The sequence below is a fragment of the Pavona decussata genome, unplaced genomic scaffold (assembly GCF_977016875.1).
Source record: "Pavona decussata unplaced genomic scaffold, jaPavDecu1.1 SCAFFOLD_164, whole genome shotgun sequence".
NCBI classification, from domain to species: domain Eukaryota; kingdom Metazoa; phylum Cnidaria; class Anthozoa; order Scleractinia; family Agariciidae; genus Pavona; species Pavona decussata.
The window spans coordinates 1,831,671-1,846,106 of NW_028145575.1; the positions used below are offsets into that span (position 1 = coordinate 1,831,671).

The 14,436-nt window shown below is 38.0% G+C and overlaps 1 protein-coding gene across 1 annotated transcript; it reads left to right on the forward strand.

Moving 5' to 3' along the window:
* Positions 1-4,874: 4,874 nt before the first annotated feature.
* Positions 4,875-11,939, forward strand: LOC146464446 (uncharacterized). Its single transcript, XM_085129816.1, has 4 exons — positions 4,875-4,975; positions 8,176-8,494; positions 8,999-9,139; positions 11,080-11,939. The coding sequence occupies exons 2-4, from the start codon at positions 8,182-8,184 to the stop codon at positions 11,559-11,561; spliced, it is 936 nt and encodes a 311-aa protein (XP_084985942.1). The 5' UTR covers positions 4,875-4,975; positions 8,176-8,181; the 3' UTR covers positions 11,562-11,939.
* The last annotated feature ends 2,497 nt before the right edge of the window (positions 11,940-14,436 follow it).

Below are 14,436 nucleotides of genomic sequence, written 5' to 3' on the forward strand. Positions count from 1 at the left end.
TCTGTTAAGAAACATTTATCACCAAAGACACTTATCGGGCCCGGTAAGTTACCGGGACTTTCGAGAAACGCGCTCCTAGACTTAATGAAATAATTAGCTATGACTGGATGAGACTGAGTGTGATCTGAGGATTTATGAAAATTGAGTACTTTTCCCATACGTTAGATTTTCCACTTTTTTACATTAACAGGTATTACAAGCTTGTAAAGAAAACAGATGCTTAAAAAGGATTACATATAAAGTTGGACCTGATATTTAAATTAATCGACACAGTTGGATGGCATGGCTGTTGAAAACCGGTTAAGGGACAGTGCTGTGTAGTTTGCATGGCAATGTTATACGAATTCATGTGTAAACTGATGTATGTAAGGAAAGCATTCAATAAAAATGTAGTAGATTGTAGCCACAGGCTTGGCCAAGTTTAATCTTTCTTTTTGGGAGAGAAACTCAATTACGTCTTAGAGCGGAAGCTCCGCTGGGAGGTTTAATCCCTTACCCTTTCACATTGCAACTTTTTCTAAAACAGGTTTGTATGAGATATGAGACCACCTCCCCTCCGTGTAACCTGCTATATTGTAGTGCCTCTCCCTACCAACTCAGTTTCATTGCTTTGTATTTTTTCCTATTTTCCTGTGTAAATAAAGATGATGAAAATGATGATGTTGATGGTGGTGGTTGTTGTTGGGTTCCATTTGTCCATTTAATCAGTCTTCGTATTCCCTCAAACCCTCTATTTCCTTCTCAAGAAAAGCAATTTCTCAGCCAGACAAAGGTAACTCTATAATCTAACATCTTCTTTGTAGGAAAAGCAGCTGTGGGCAAATTTCTTTGACGTTTTTTACTCATTTTAAGGTCATATTTTAATTTTTATTTAACTTCCATTTATACGGTCTCCATAGGAATTCAGTGCTTTCTATTGTTCTGTCGTTGGCCGTCTGCGGGGCCGTCTGTCAGTGGTGGACTATCCTTGTGTCAAACTCGCATTTTGCTAGCGCTAAGACAGGGGACAATAAATAAATAAATAAATAAATAATAAATAATAAATGTGAAACCGAAGCTTCGTCAGTTCTTAAACCCAAAAAATCTCCCTACGAGTCACATAATGTGGGCCATATTTTTGCTCATAGTTTAAACTAGGTAGCAGAGGGTACGCGACCCAAAACAATTCAAAATTTCGCCGAAATGGTACACGACTGGTCAAGGAACCAGGTGAATTAGTCTACCCTTTGGTTACACAGGACGCTCACCCAACAAGAGAAATTTTAACAGATTAAGATGCGTTCTCCTAATATCGAACGCAGTTTTATATATCAATAATATATATATTTAGCCAAGCCTAAAAGCGGAGCTCCACAATAGAAGTCTGCTTCCAGGTATTGTATGAACATAATAACCTTATGAGTTCCTCATCAATTCTGCAGTAATATAGTACATTTTTAATGCATATGCAGTTAACTGCTCATCAACAATAACAATGTAAAACAGAGGGCAAAATTACTGAATGCTGATTTGTTGTAACAGAGGTCAGTTTTTCGTAATTTTCCTTTCACCGAGGGCAAAATTACTTACTCCTGATTGGTCGAGCGGCGAAAATACTCGCTCCTGATTGGCTCAGCACGACAGTTTTACATTTTGTTGGTTTCTGCATTCTGTGTCCAAATAAAACAAGTTCTTTGAGGTTCTTTCGAAGTTCGACTCTTTAAGCCGGGTTCTTTGTACCAAAAATACATGGAAATCAAGTGCTGCAGCTAGGAAGGAAATTCCTAAAGGTTAAAGGGGAAGTATCACGAAAAATTGCTGTCATTTCAAAACCCAAAAATGTTTGACTGTTAGCGGAAACAACAAAATAATTGTCAAGTTTGTTAAAAATTATCACCCAAGTAAAATAAAACTGTCGATTAGTGCCTCTGGCCAGAGACAGGGTAGGCCGGTTTCGATTGAAACTTGAAAAATATTAGGCTAATGTTTTTCAAGTTCTCGCATTTTTGTTTCCAAAATGCGCTAGAACAGATCATAAGTTGTTTCTTTCAAGAATTGAGTTGAATTCGTTCCTCTCGTCATTCTAGAATTATTTGGCAGGTGATTGAAGGTCTTATTTCATCATTTTTGACAAAAGATATCAAAAACCCCATGATACTTCCCCTTTAATTTTGGTGTCTCTCACAAGAAACAGCAAAAGATAATTTGTGTCAAAAGCTAAAGACTTGGATTGGATTGGTGTTATTTTGTTTGGTTGAGAAATTGAAATCAGTCATGGCGTCCAAGTGAACAATACGAACGATAACCGAGCATGAAACTGTCTTTTTGATGGGAGGAAGGAGCAGGAAGAAATTACTCCGCAAGGTCCTTCTTTGGATCCATCGTTTGCTATTTTTATTGATCTATGTTCGTGTGATTTCCAAGCGGTAGGAAGCTTTACAGCGCAGGTGAACAATTAATTGATGCCTAACATTTTATTTATCGTTGTTAGTTTGCTCCTGGATTAAACTTGTATTCTCTCTTAATTACATGTGTATGATGGGAACTGTTCTAGTCGGTTTTGTTTGTTTTGTACGCTACGAAAAAATTAAATAATTTGTTGGTTTGCTTGCGCCTTCGATGAGTGTTTTACTGACTGTTTTACGAAGTTCCTTGATAGTTTTAGGAACATTTTGCCCTCTGTGTTATAAAAGCGGAATTTACATGGACTCAAAATAATATTTTCCGTTTTAATTATCGTTTTTATTTTTTAAGATGATCGAGGCAAAACGGTTTGTGAACAGCCAACGCGCGCTACCGGAAAACTGTCACTGTCTAGTAAATTTTGTTTATCAAGAGGGCCGTACGCTATAAACCTCAGAGAAAATGGATACACTAACCAAAAAACACACTTCAAATACATCTTTGAGTAATAAATGAAAAAAGCACTGTGATAATTCATAGCAATAAGTACAGAAATAAACTAAACAAAGATCTTTGAAAAATTCACAAAAAACAAGCAAATGAATGTTTTGCGTAAACTTTGTTTTGATGAAAATGAAATCACACTTTAATTTTACATTAGCTTGTGAAAAAGACTTTCAGTGAAAATTACTCACACATCTTAATCTTTGCTGTTATATCCTACTGTTTTAAGTATTTTTGTTTTTTCTTTGTCTTGATTGTCAGAAATAAATGCTAAAATTATAGAAATATATGCGAGAAAAACTTGTCAGTAGTTTATGCCAACGATACAATGTTGGGAGACGTTTGTTTGGCTGACTATTTTAGCTCAGAATCAAATATTTTTAAATGAAGCAAAATGAGATGAGATTAGAAAATAAAACTCTAAGGGAAATAACCGAACAATGAGGGACCGAAAATAACCGAAAAATAGGGACCGAAAAATGAGCTAGAGTAAAATAATTTCTCTTCAAAATTCGGCCGCTGTTTATGAAGTGCCGCCTCTAAAAGCTGCTAAAAGAGTCGATTTGTTTCTCCCGCCGCGATCCGCCTTGCTCTTTCTCCCGCTGTTTGACGGCAAAATTGGACGAGATCAGAAATTAAAACTCCAAAGGAAATAATCAACATGGACCGAAAAAATGAGCTCCAAATACTGTTCTGAAGTTAGCAGTATTAGCTTAAGCTTAAGTTAAACGGCGTCTAAAGACTGCAAGAAAACAATATCTTGCAAACCAGCAAACTAGCAAACTAGCAAAGTTTTGTCAACAAAATTGCATGAATGTACTCGTCTCTTCTGAGAATAACCAGTCCCTTTATTCCATTGCTGATTTTTCCGTTCGTTTTACAACGTTTAGTGAGCGAAACGTTTCACTTCAAGAGGAAAAAATCCAACGTTTCGTAGCGCCGGTCTGAGTAAAATGATTTCACTTCCAGATTCTGATGATGTGCCAGTCGATTTGTTTCTCCCCAGTCCCGCCGCTAGTTGCCTTGCTCTTTCTCCTGCTGTTGGTCACAAATTGACTTTGTATCTTGTCGTTTTCAAAATTATTTTTTTTGTTTTGTTTTTTTCTCAAACGCAGTTGGCGATTCCCGCCAAACAAACGCGGCCGGCAGCGCAGTCGGCCATGCATTTTCCCGCCGAAAAACAACCCGGGTTACAGCACATACGCTCGTCTATGTAAGCCAATGTGAAATGAGACACTCAAACCCTGTGCCGCAACACGGGGTTTTTTCGGCACCCTTTCCTGTTCTTTCTCTCTTTGTTCGTCACTCACTCATGCCTATGGCGCGCGCGCGAGCTGCGCTATCAAATATATCAAAACTCGAAAGAGCGTTTCATCCGATTTTGTAAACACCTTGGTTAAAAAAAATAAACAAGGCTGGGCCTCGTTTTTTAGCCCACATCTTGGTGTTTTTAACAAGGCTGTAACGCTAGGATGTAAATATTATGTGAAGATTATGATCCAAGGCCAGATAAAAATAAAAAATTCAAACAAAGGAAGTCAAATTGACACAAACAGAGCCGCTACTAATAATTGCTTGACAGGGTGACGTCCAGCAGCGCTTAAACATACACCGCAGAGTTAATTATCTGATCCGTCAGTTATGACGTGGGATAATATTGCTAAGACGTAAATTAAGAGATGAAATGCATGCCACGTCTTACATAAAAGTCAGTCTCTGCAATTTCTTTTAAAAGTCTTTCGTGGAATTTTTCTTATTTACCACTTTAAGTAACAAGTGAGCGAATATTAATTAATAAACGCATTGAAGAACTGTTAACAGTTGGTCTTTTTTTTTTTCACGTTGTTTTATTATTTATTTGCACTGTTTATAACACAGTCGGTCTTGAAGAAACAACAAGAGTGCCTCTGTTGGCTTTGACGCCGATGAACTAAAAATATAACATGTTTAAAATATTTTATATGACAAAACACGGGCAGGTGCAGGAATAACATTCTGCTCACTGTATATCTTCCGTCGTGTTCAATTTCTCTTATTTACTCAAGACTCTGCAACAACCTCACACGTTAACGGCCTTCTAACGTATTTGGTAAGGATGTTCTTATTTCTGTAGCTTTACAACTATAAAAGGGTTCATCATCTATTTGGTGAGAATGTTCTCATTTTTAAGGTATAAGGACTGTTAAAATTCATAATCTGTTTGACAACAGTGTTTTCATCCCTTTAACATGATAGCTGTTAAAGGATTCATAACGTTTTTGGAAAGAAAGATTTTATTCTTGAAGGATCAGAATTGTTACGAGATTTTGTTACTTTTAGTGATCTCAAACAAATAGGGAAGAAACGAAAGCACGACGGTAACGCCAACGAATACGTCCCTTAGAAATAAGTACTGTATTCACTTTATGTGATCTATTTTGCGAATATTCCAATCCGTTCCCCTTGTACAATTTGAGCGAATTATACAGGAACATGACTAGTAGCAACGGCATTCAACTCCAGAAAGAGAAAGAAAAATTCATCGCCTTGATCCCACGTTCACCTTCAAATTTTGAAATTTTGGGCATGCCAAGGAACTTAGGTAGCGATGATGGCAACGACAACGGCAACGAACAATTATAACTTGGGTTACTTCGTGATTATTTCTACTCGTTTAAAACGGTCCAGAGTGCTAGTTTTTCCTAATAAATCCTATCGTTTTGCAGCGCGGTCGTTGCCGTCGCCGTCCTCGTTGCTTAAGTTCCCTTTGTTAGGAAGTCAGAAATATGTACTATTTACACACGTGCGTTGGGCGGTTGGTAGTCAATAAACAATGTGACAGAATTTTATCCAAGCTCTAGAGAAAACACCTTCTCTCTTTTTTCGTAGAGTCAAAAAAGATGTGTGTTCAACTGTTAAGTTTATCATCAAAAAGCGATGGAAAACTTGTACTGTCTTTCCATAAACTATCAGTTCAAAATAATTCACAAAAGAAATCGCGAGACGTTTGGTCGCTATCCACTTCGTTCGGCTGACAGACTGACCAAAAGCGAATGAGGGATGTTCTTAACATTTGCTGAGAATAAACAACAGTAGAAAGGATTTATTATTGTGTTTTACCAAGTTTTCAAAACACGTACAACTTAATAAACTGGCTTCTCCTGATAGATTTGCCAAAAATTTAAGTCAATTATTTATTCATGAGAAACCACCGCAGAGTGCAAGAACGCAACTTTTAAAAGCAGCTGCGAATGTTATTTTAATGTATTAGTATTACCTTATCCATACAAAATAGAGCATAGAATGTTTTAATCACAACATCGTTTCCAAAAACTTTTATTTTCTATAATATCGAAGATATTGCTATCCTACTGAGATTCGCATATCCTCTACGAAGAAACTATAGAAAATGCCTACCTTTTTCTGACAAATACTAGTCTTTCGTTTTTATTTGAAAATTCTCAAAGTCATTAACGTTTTCCTAATTCTCTAATAACACAAATCTCTCAGAAAAAGATGCGTTTTCAAAATTCTCCAGTTTAGAGGGGTTTTCTAAAAATCCCCATTTGGACGAATTAGAATACGATAGAAAAACATGTTTGCTTTAAAATGAAGACGCATTAGACAGTTCCAAAGAGGTCTGGCTCGGCTTCAATTGAGGAAAGACAGTTCATTTATCATTTCAGGCATGTTGGCTAGTGGAATTTAACAGTTGGGGGGAGTGGGGATGCGAAAAACATCAACTTCAAGGGGAGGGGAGTGAACAATTACGATTCATGATGAGACAGCGGTATGACCTTTTTATTAATCATGCGAATAGTAAGGAATGAACTTTATTTTCATTAATAATTGACATTAAACAAAGAAACATAAAGGAAAATATTGTGGAAACTTGCGATACACAAAAAAAAAAATACATTCATATATTTACAACTTTCTCTTTTACAAAGCCTGGAACATACTTTGTACCATAAAGGCTTTGGCTACACTACTTTTCGAGTAAGAAAACATTACGTCAGAGGGATGAACTTTCACTTCTTGTGAAAATCATTTAACTTCTTATTCTTCCCTGCAATATATTTTTCAACTTGATATTTCTTAGCTAATAAGACCTTAAAGGAGGAAATGGTAGCTTTTGTATTATTTCTCCTGCAGTGATAAATTTGTGATTTTCCTACTAAAACACAGTAGTTCAACAATACATGAATATTTCCACTAACGCCCATAATTACATTTTTCAAAGATAAAGTAATATCTTCTTAACGTCGTACCAAAAAAAGCCTGAAATCATTCCAGAAAACTTGTGATGCAGGGCTGAAACAAATAACAGGCGTTCTAAATCTTCTCTTAAAAAGTTGCGAAACGAGCAGACATCGGAATCCACTTTTCCTGATTTCTTTAGCAGAATATTCGTGCAAGTTATATAATTGAGTACCTTATATTGAAAATCTCGCAGATACGTTTCCATACAGACATTAATTGGCAGAAGATAAATCTTAGAAAAGTCCTCTCGAGTAAAGGTAGATTTATCCTGTAGCCTCTTCGCACCATTTAGTAAGGTACCTTTTAATTGAATAAGCAAGTTATAGTAATGTTTGCTTCTAGCTTCACTTGCATCAAAGAAGTATTGTTGTGATAGAATCCCAACTTCTCAAGATTGCTAACATCATCTTTCTTATACCTTAGGAAATCTGGAATAGCTGACCTTAAACTAGCCCACTGGAAAAAATTACATTTTAAACTCGTAACATTTGTAATAGTATCTAGGCACTCTAAATTACTCTGAGATGAACCTAGTGGCCTAATTGAAATGACATTTTTCTCCCAAAAAATCTTTCGTAAAAAACCGGTTGTCCATCTATCCTAACGTCTTTATTGTTCCAAACAATTGAACGTCTACTATCCATTTCAGGAAAAGCATTCCTTAAATCTGCCCAAAACCGAATCAACTCTGAATAAAAATTGTCAGAAAAATAATAATCTTTAGAATCATTATCACAATGGAAGAGAAAGACACTCTTGTACGGTTTTGACAGATGTTCCAAATAACACTTCCAACCGACGGCCTCACCACTATACAACCTCGTAAGCCATGATAATCGAAGAGAAATCACTAAAGTTTCAAAGTCTAACACTCTTTAGCCTCCATTTTCATCAAAAATAAATCACAGCAGTCCTCACAACTCTGTCTTGGCCTCCCCATAAAAAATAAGAAATGAACTTGACTGTACAAAGAAGGCCCATGGATAGAAGCTTTTATACAACGAAATATTTGTATGTTTTGACGATATTAGCATGATATTTTCTTAGGCTGACATGAATCCACGAATTTGGTTGTCAGTTTCGTTGCTTATGTCCGGTATTGTTCCTGATCGAGCTACTGACAAATGCCGTCCAAAAGAATACTCCGTCTTTGGAATGTTCCTCAAAGGCCACACGTTTAAAACGGTTCAGGCTGGATTTCCGGCTGAGTGTTATTTCAGATGCGAGCAAGAGATTAGATGCCAGAGCTATAACGTCATCATTGGTAGAAATATCTGCGAGCTGAACTCCAGAACAAAAGAAGCCAGACCAGAAGACTTCATGCCTGATTGGCACAGGTTCTACATGAGGCGCGCATTTAAGCGAGGTAATTTTCTAGATTCCAAATGACTTTTCAATGAGTTTGCAGGTGATTCCCTAAAAGTATACAAAGGCACCGTGCTCTTATGGTTAGCGTGAGAGGATTGATAATTAATCTGCAGTGTCCATCAAGCAACAGTTTCAAAGACTATCAACGCCAGAGTATGTAGTATAATCTCCTATTAGGTCAGGAGAATATCACAATCAGATTTGTTTAGCTCCAATTTACTCTGAGGTGAAAATATCTTATGTTTAAAATTATACTTTTCAAGTGAAGAGCGCGAGCTATGGTCAATGAATGTTGCGATTAGGGGGTTTTGGCTGTAGACCACGGTATATTTAGGTAACTACATGTATACATCCATTTTAAAAACCCATCTTTTTGCTATATGCTGGATAGTTCAATTACTGTAATTCCACAGTAGGATAAAGATTTTTTTCAACTTCCTGAGTCCATCGCTGTTGTTATTGAAGATAATGATTTTGATCGTTTTCTTCTCTTATCGTGTAGCACCGTTAGGCTCCATTAAAGACCTTGCTGCCGAATCATGTAGTGAAATTATGGCGAGTGAAGGAGACGAAATGGCTAAAAACGAGAACTGGATTTACTCAGACGGAAATGGCAGTCAGGCAATCTTGGCTAAATGTGAAGGTATTTTTGAAAAGTATTTTTGAAACGTTTACCGACACTGAATCTCGAATGTTTTGACCCGTTTTCTCAAGGAGCGCATTGGGAGCTTGGTTTTGCTACCCATCATCTTCAAACCAAAGATGCACAAGAAGACTGCTTGCAGGAATTTTACATGGCTTTGTACTCGGGATAAGGAAACTGTATTTGCTCGATACACACGACACTTCATTTTGCAGGAACAGCTTCAGTTGCCTATAAATGCCAAGCTTTAGTCACATATGGTATATCGGGAAGACCCATGGAAATCTCAGGAGAATAATTCCAAGCCCTAGCCCTACTATTTATTCAAGTTTGACCAGGCATAGTTTACTGTACCTTTTTCGTAGACAGGTTCCTATTTGTCCGCCAACCTTAAACTGGGTGTTTCTGCTGCCCATTTGGTCGGCAGATTAAAATATTTAACAATTATTGGACGAGGTTGAGCAAAGTATCGTGGTTTGTCAGTGGCGAGCAGATCAGTTATTTGCTGAAGCCGAAGGCTGAGGCAAATAACTGATCTGCTCGCCACTGATAAATCACGATATTTTGCGATAACCGAGTTTTATCATTGTTTAATCATTCGATCGCCAAGTTTTTTTTTCTGGCTTCAGGGTAAAATTTCCTCAGAACAGTTGCCAACTTGTCTTTCGATGACACGAGTGAGGACAACTTTTGCTGTTTTTTTAGTATTCTTACCGTTTTACCTAACTCAGGGAAGCGTCTGCCATTTTCACACAAGAGCGTGGTTTCAATTACGCATGCGCAGAATATTATTGGGAGCAAAACACTGTTGAGGCCCTGTTAGGGTTTTAGGATTTCGGATTATTAAGGATTTTATAGAAGGGATACGGATGATTGGCCACTAAATTTAAAAATTATGGATTATTTGTGTTGCATTTTAAAATTATGGATTATTATCGTTGATTATCACATCGGCTGTTTTTACATAAAAATGTATTAAAGGGTCATAAAAGTTATAAAGAGAACGACACATACTGATCTCCAGTGAGGTCCTCGGTCTCCGAGCCCGCGATGCCTGTATATTATAGGTCATAACACTTTCATGAACACACACGCGTTGAAAGGTCACAACCTCAGTAACCACCCCTACGTTTCATCAGGGGTATGGAATTGCAGCCCTTTGCATACCTGACACATAGTACCTACAATCAAGCACAAAAGGGTTGGGACAAATTTGCATTGACAATGTTTCCCTAGGCACGCCACACAACACGGTAAGCGCAAACGCTAAGTGTCCTTTTCCCTACCCCACCCCCCTTACAATGGTGAGCCTGTGTAATAAAAATGACTTGTGGATTTCAACATTGTCTCGTGGGGAGGGGTGGGTTTAGTAAGATGGGCTTTAAACGAAGAGCATGGCTTCATTGGTCAGCCACACTAAAATTAGCAGGACTTTGTAAAATTTGTCCCAAGACTTTTCGTCCTTGATTGTAAGTCTATTAAAGTGTCATAAGATTGCAATTAGGGCTTATTATATAGAGATTGTGTTAGATTTTTACTTTAGAGGTATATTTTTTTTACCATATTAGGATACGGATTTTTTCCAAAAGTTACCCGGGATTATGGATTATTCAGACCTACCCCCCCCCCCCCCCACCCAACAGGGCCTCGCTGTTGGATAGTACTGCGCACGAGCGGAACATTATTTGTAGGCCGCGTGATTAGCTCTCGGCCAATGAAAATGAAGAAAAAATGCATCGAATGATAAAAAGTTTTGCTGTTTGAAATAAAACGTTTTTAGCAGAGCTTTGTTATGGTGGTGCTTGCTTTAAAGCATTTTTGAAAATAAAAAATAGCCATGAATGAGCCAATAAAACACGACTCATACCTGTACAATGGAAAACTAAGGTATACCTATTCGCTTTTGGTTATAGCGGCTGATGTAGTATTTTCACTTTTAGACAACTGGCAGAAAATCAACGCAGATCCTGTTTGCTTTGGAGGCAGAAATGATACTTATGGTCCTTTCTTCATCACCAAGACTGGCCATATCAATACCATGAAGCTTGTTCATAAAAACGGGTCGATACACTGCAATTCGATTTATGGTGATTCCTATTGGGCCTGCGTGCATCCAGGTTATTCCAACAAGACGATGACAATGATTACAAACGCCCGCAAAGAAGTCCTTTTGCCACCGACGGAAGACTTGGAAGGACGTAGTGATCATGGTATACCTGCTAGTTGCCAGAAGCCGCACTTTTACAACCTTGGAGGGATTGGCATCAAATCCCCACAGTTGGTCTTTCGCAATCTTTCAAGCCCATTGTTTTTGTCACGTGGCCAGGAGTTGCAGATCTGGCAGGGGCAGGACTTGGTTAACTGTTGGGAAGAGGACAACACTGGTAGCACTTGCGTTGATGTGTATGCTTGGTACATATAAACATCAGCAGACTAGTACAAAGAAGCTGTGTGGATATTTAACAATGCAAAACAACCAAACTGTTCTTTTTTCTTTTTGTTTTAAATAGCATTTCTCACTCTCGTTAATTTTTGTAGTTCAGTTTGAGCATCACTCGGTTCAGTTAGATTTTCTATTTTGTTATATTAACAGGTATTACAAGCCTGCACAGAAAATAAATGTTAAAACGGATTACATGTAAAGTTGGACCTGATATTTAAATTAATCGACACAGTTGGATGGCATGGTTGGTGAAAACTAAGAGACAGTGCTTTGTACTTTGCATGGCTACGCTTGACGTATTCAGGTGTAAGCCGATGTCTGTAAGGAAAGCATTCAATAAAAAGGAAGTGGATCGTAGTCGCAGGCTTGACCATGTTTAATCTTTCTTTTTGGGTGAGAAACTCAATTACTCACAGGGGAAGCTCCGTTGAGAGGTTTAATCCCTTATCTTCTCACATTCCAACTTTTTCAAGAACAGGTCTGTACTATATTTGAGCCTTCCCCCCCCCCCCCCCCCTCCTTCCCCTTACCCTCAGTGTAACCCGCTATATAGTAGTGCTTCTCCCCACCCGGTACCCACCCTTCAGTAGCTCTCAGGTTCATTGCTTTCTATTTTTTTCTTTTTTGTGTGTGTGAAAATTAAAAGTTAGGATCTTAACTTTACTGGTCATCTCGAGGCACGGTTCATATCATTTAGACGTTGATGTCAGATGAAGGATCCAAACAAAATCACAATATTTTATCGTCAGTTACGAACAGAGTCATTTTAAAGCAACTGGCGCCAAAGTATTTTATCTGTGTCTAAGAGACAGTGCTGTGCGGTGCTGTCTAAACAGTGTACTTTTTTTTCTCACGGCTCCGGGGAATATTATGTCATGCAATGACACGGTTTCCTGTGTAAATAAAGATGATGATGATGATGATGATGATGATAATGTTGATGGTTGTGGTGATTGCCGAGCAGGGTCTCGATCAAGAAACTTAACCTCGTTCCAATTCGGCCGGCGTCATTTGAGCGTGTTCAGAAACGGCGGAGTTCTGTTGTATATCCCTGTCGTACTCTTTGCTTCCCTCTTGGATAGATCTCCCTATTTCCCCGATGTAGATATTGCGCATTGGCAGGTAATCCTGTAGACCACGCCATCTTATTTAGCCGGATTGACGGTGTCCCTTGATTTCACTTAGTGTGACCCAAGTGTCGTGCCAGAGAGGCTCCGATACTCCCTGGATATAAAGTGAAATTTAAAAGACAAAATTAGGGGTTTGGGGCACTTGAAGGTGGTTCCCGCGAAATAAAAGTGGTCGTGAAATTTGTCTCAAAGTTTTTGTGATTTTTTTTACTACAAAATACATGTATTTTTTCAAAAAATGTACCAAAAAGGTGGGTCACTCTAATGTTTTGTAGCGGAGAAGGCCAAAACGGAAAAAAATAGTCCAGTTTCAAAAATTCCTGGACGACGGGAACTCAGGCTTTGACCTAGTTTGCGTTCACTTACCCTGCGAGCAGAGGCCCTTCGATCTTCCTAGGATTATACATCTAAAAATGTAAAAAACGTTCTCTGGCTAAAAGGTTTTTAAAACATAAGCTTTCGGCTACCAGACTGAAGCCTTTAACGAACGGTAAAAAGCCGGTGCGAATGCATGAATGTTTATTATACTTATCAGATTCATGCATTCGCGCATTTTTTACTATTCGTGAAAGGCTGCAGTCTGGAAGCCGAAACCTCGTGTTTTCAAAACTTTTTAGCCAGAGAATACCTTTTAGATCTTAAGATTAATTTATGGGGTTGGGGCAATTGAGCAAGACAGCGGGAAACGTTTCATCGCGGTAGAATATTCTACGACCAGGGGTTGGATATGATACGATGGATATCCAACGAGGCGAGTAATCATCCCACGTCCAGGAAGTACGAGTGGAATTATTGTCAAACAAGAAGTATCGCTGGATCCTGTTTATTTCATTTTGTAAGAAAGACAAAAAGACGGGTGCTATTTGTCGAGTATTGTATAATGACTGAAATTCTCTGAAATCGAAATTCTCGAGCATTGTATAATGACTGAAATTCTCCGAAATCACGCCATCCAATGATCCAGCTTTTAATTATACCAATTATTAAAAACTAAATCATTGTATAATATTATTTTAGGGATTTTATTGGCTTAGTCGCCATGGTAAATGAGCCATTATACCATGCCCGAGAAATAGCGACTATTAAATTATTCCACTCATCCTTGTTGGATATGTGATGATTATGGCTAACAAGGCTACAATCATCTTTTATCAAACGCGCGCTCATGGAATAGTCGTTAATAATAAAAACAATGAGCAGAAAACAGTTATTATATCACACTACTGGGAAGCGAATACACAAAAAAGTAAATATTTTCAGAAAGTTTATAAGCGATCAGGGCGATAGCGCAAGAAATTAAAGATGGAGGGACAGTGGCGGCAAACGAAAGCCAAACTTCTACCATTTGGTGAACTTAACAAATTGTACGAGGCCTCACTTGTTTGCAGTGTTCTTTACGCAATTTAAAATGGCGTTCAGAGAGCATATTTTCTGATTGCTTTTAACAATGAGACTTGTTCTGCCTTACGGAATTTAGCTTATGGAAATAAATGAAGTCATCCTAATCTTCACCCCAAATGCTAAACCTAAGCTTCCTTTTCATATTATCCTATCTTGGTTTACACTAATTTCAATGTGACTGAATCTATACCGTTTTTAAGACTTCTTTGGTGTGTGATTAACTGAATGGAGTTACAACAACAAACAACAACAACAATTTATTTGAAAAAGAACAGAATAAATGGCTTGTCCCGCAAATGGTTACAAAGCTAATCAAGGCGGGA

Bases quoted from the DNA above. Each gene is read 5' to 3' on its own strand.
- LOC146464446 (XM_085129816.1), top strand. From the start codon at position 8,182: ATGAATCCACGAATTTGGTTGTCAGTTTCGTTGCTTATGTCCGGTATT. The intron at 8,495-8,998 runs GTAATTTTCTAG...CTTATCGTGTAG, and splicing joins GAGGCGCGCATTTAAGCGAG to CACCGTTAGGCTCCATTAAA. The intron at 9,140-11,079 runs GTATTTTTGAAA...TTTCACTTTTAG, and splicing joins AATCTTGGCTAAATGTGAAG to ACAACTGGCAGAAAATCAAC.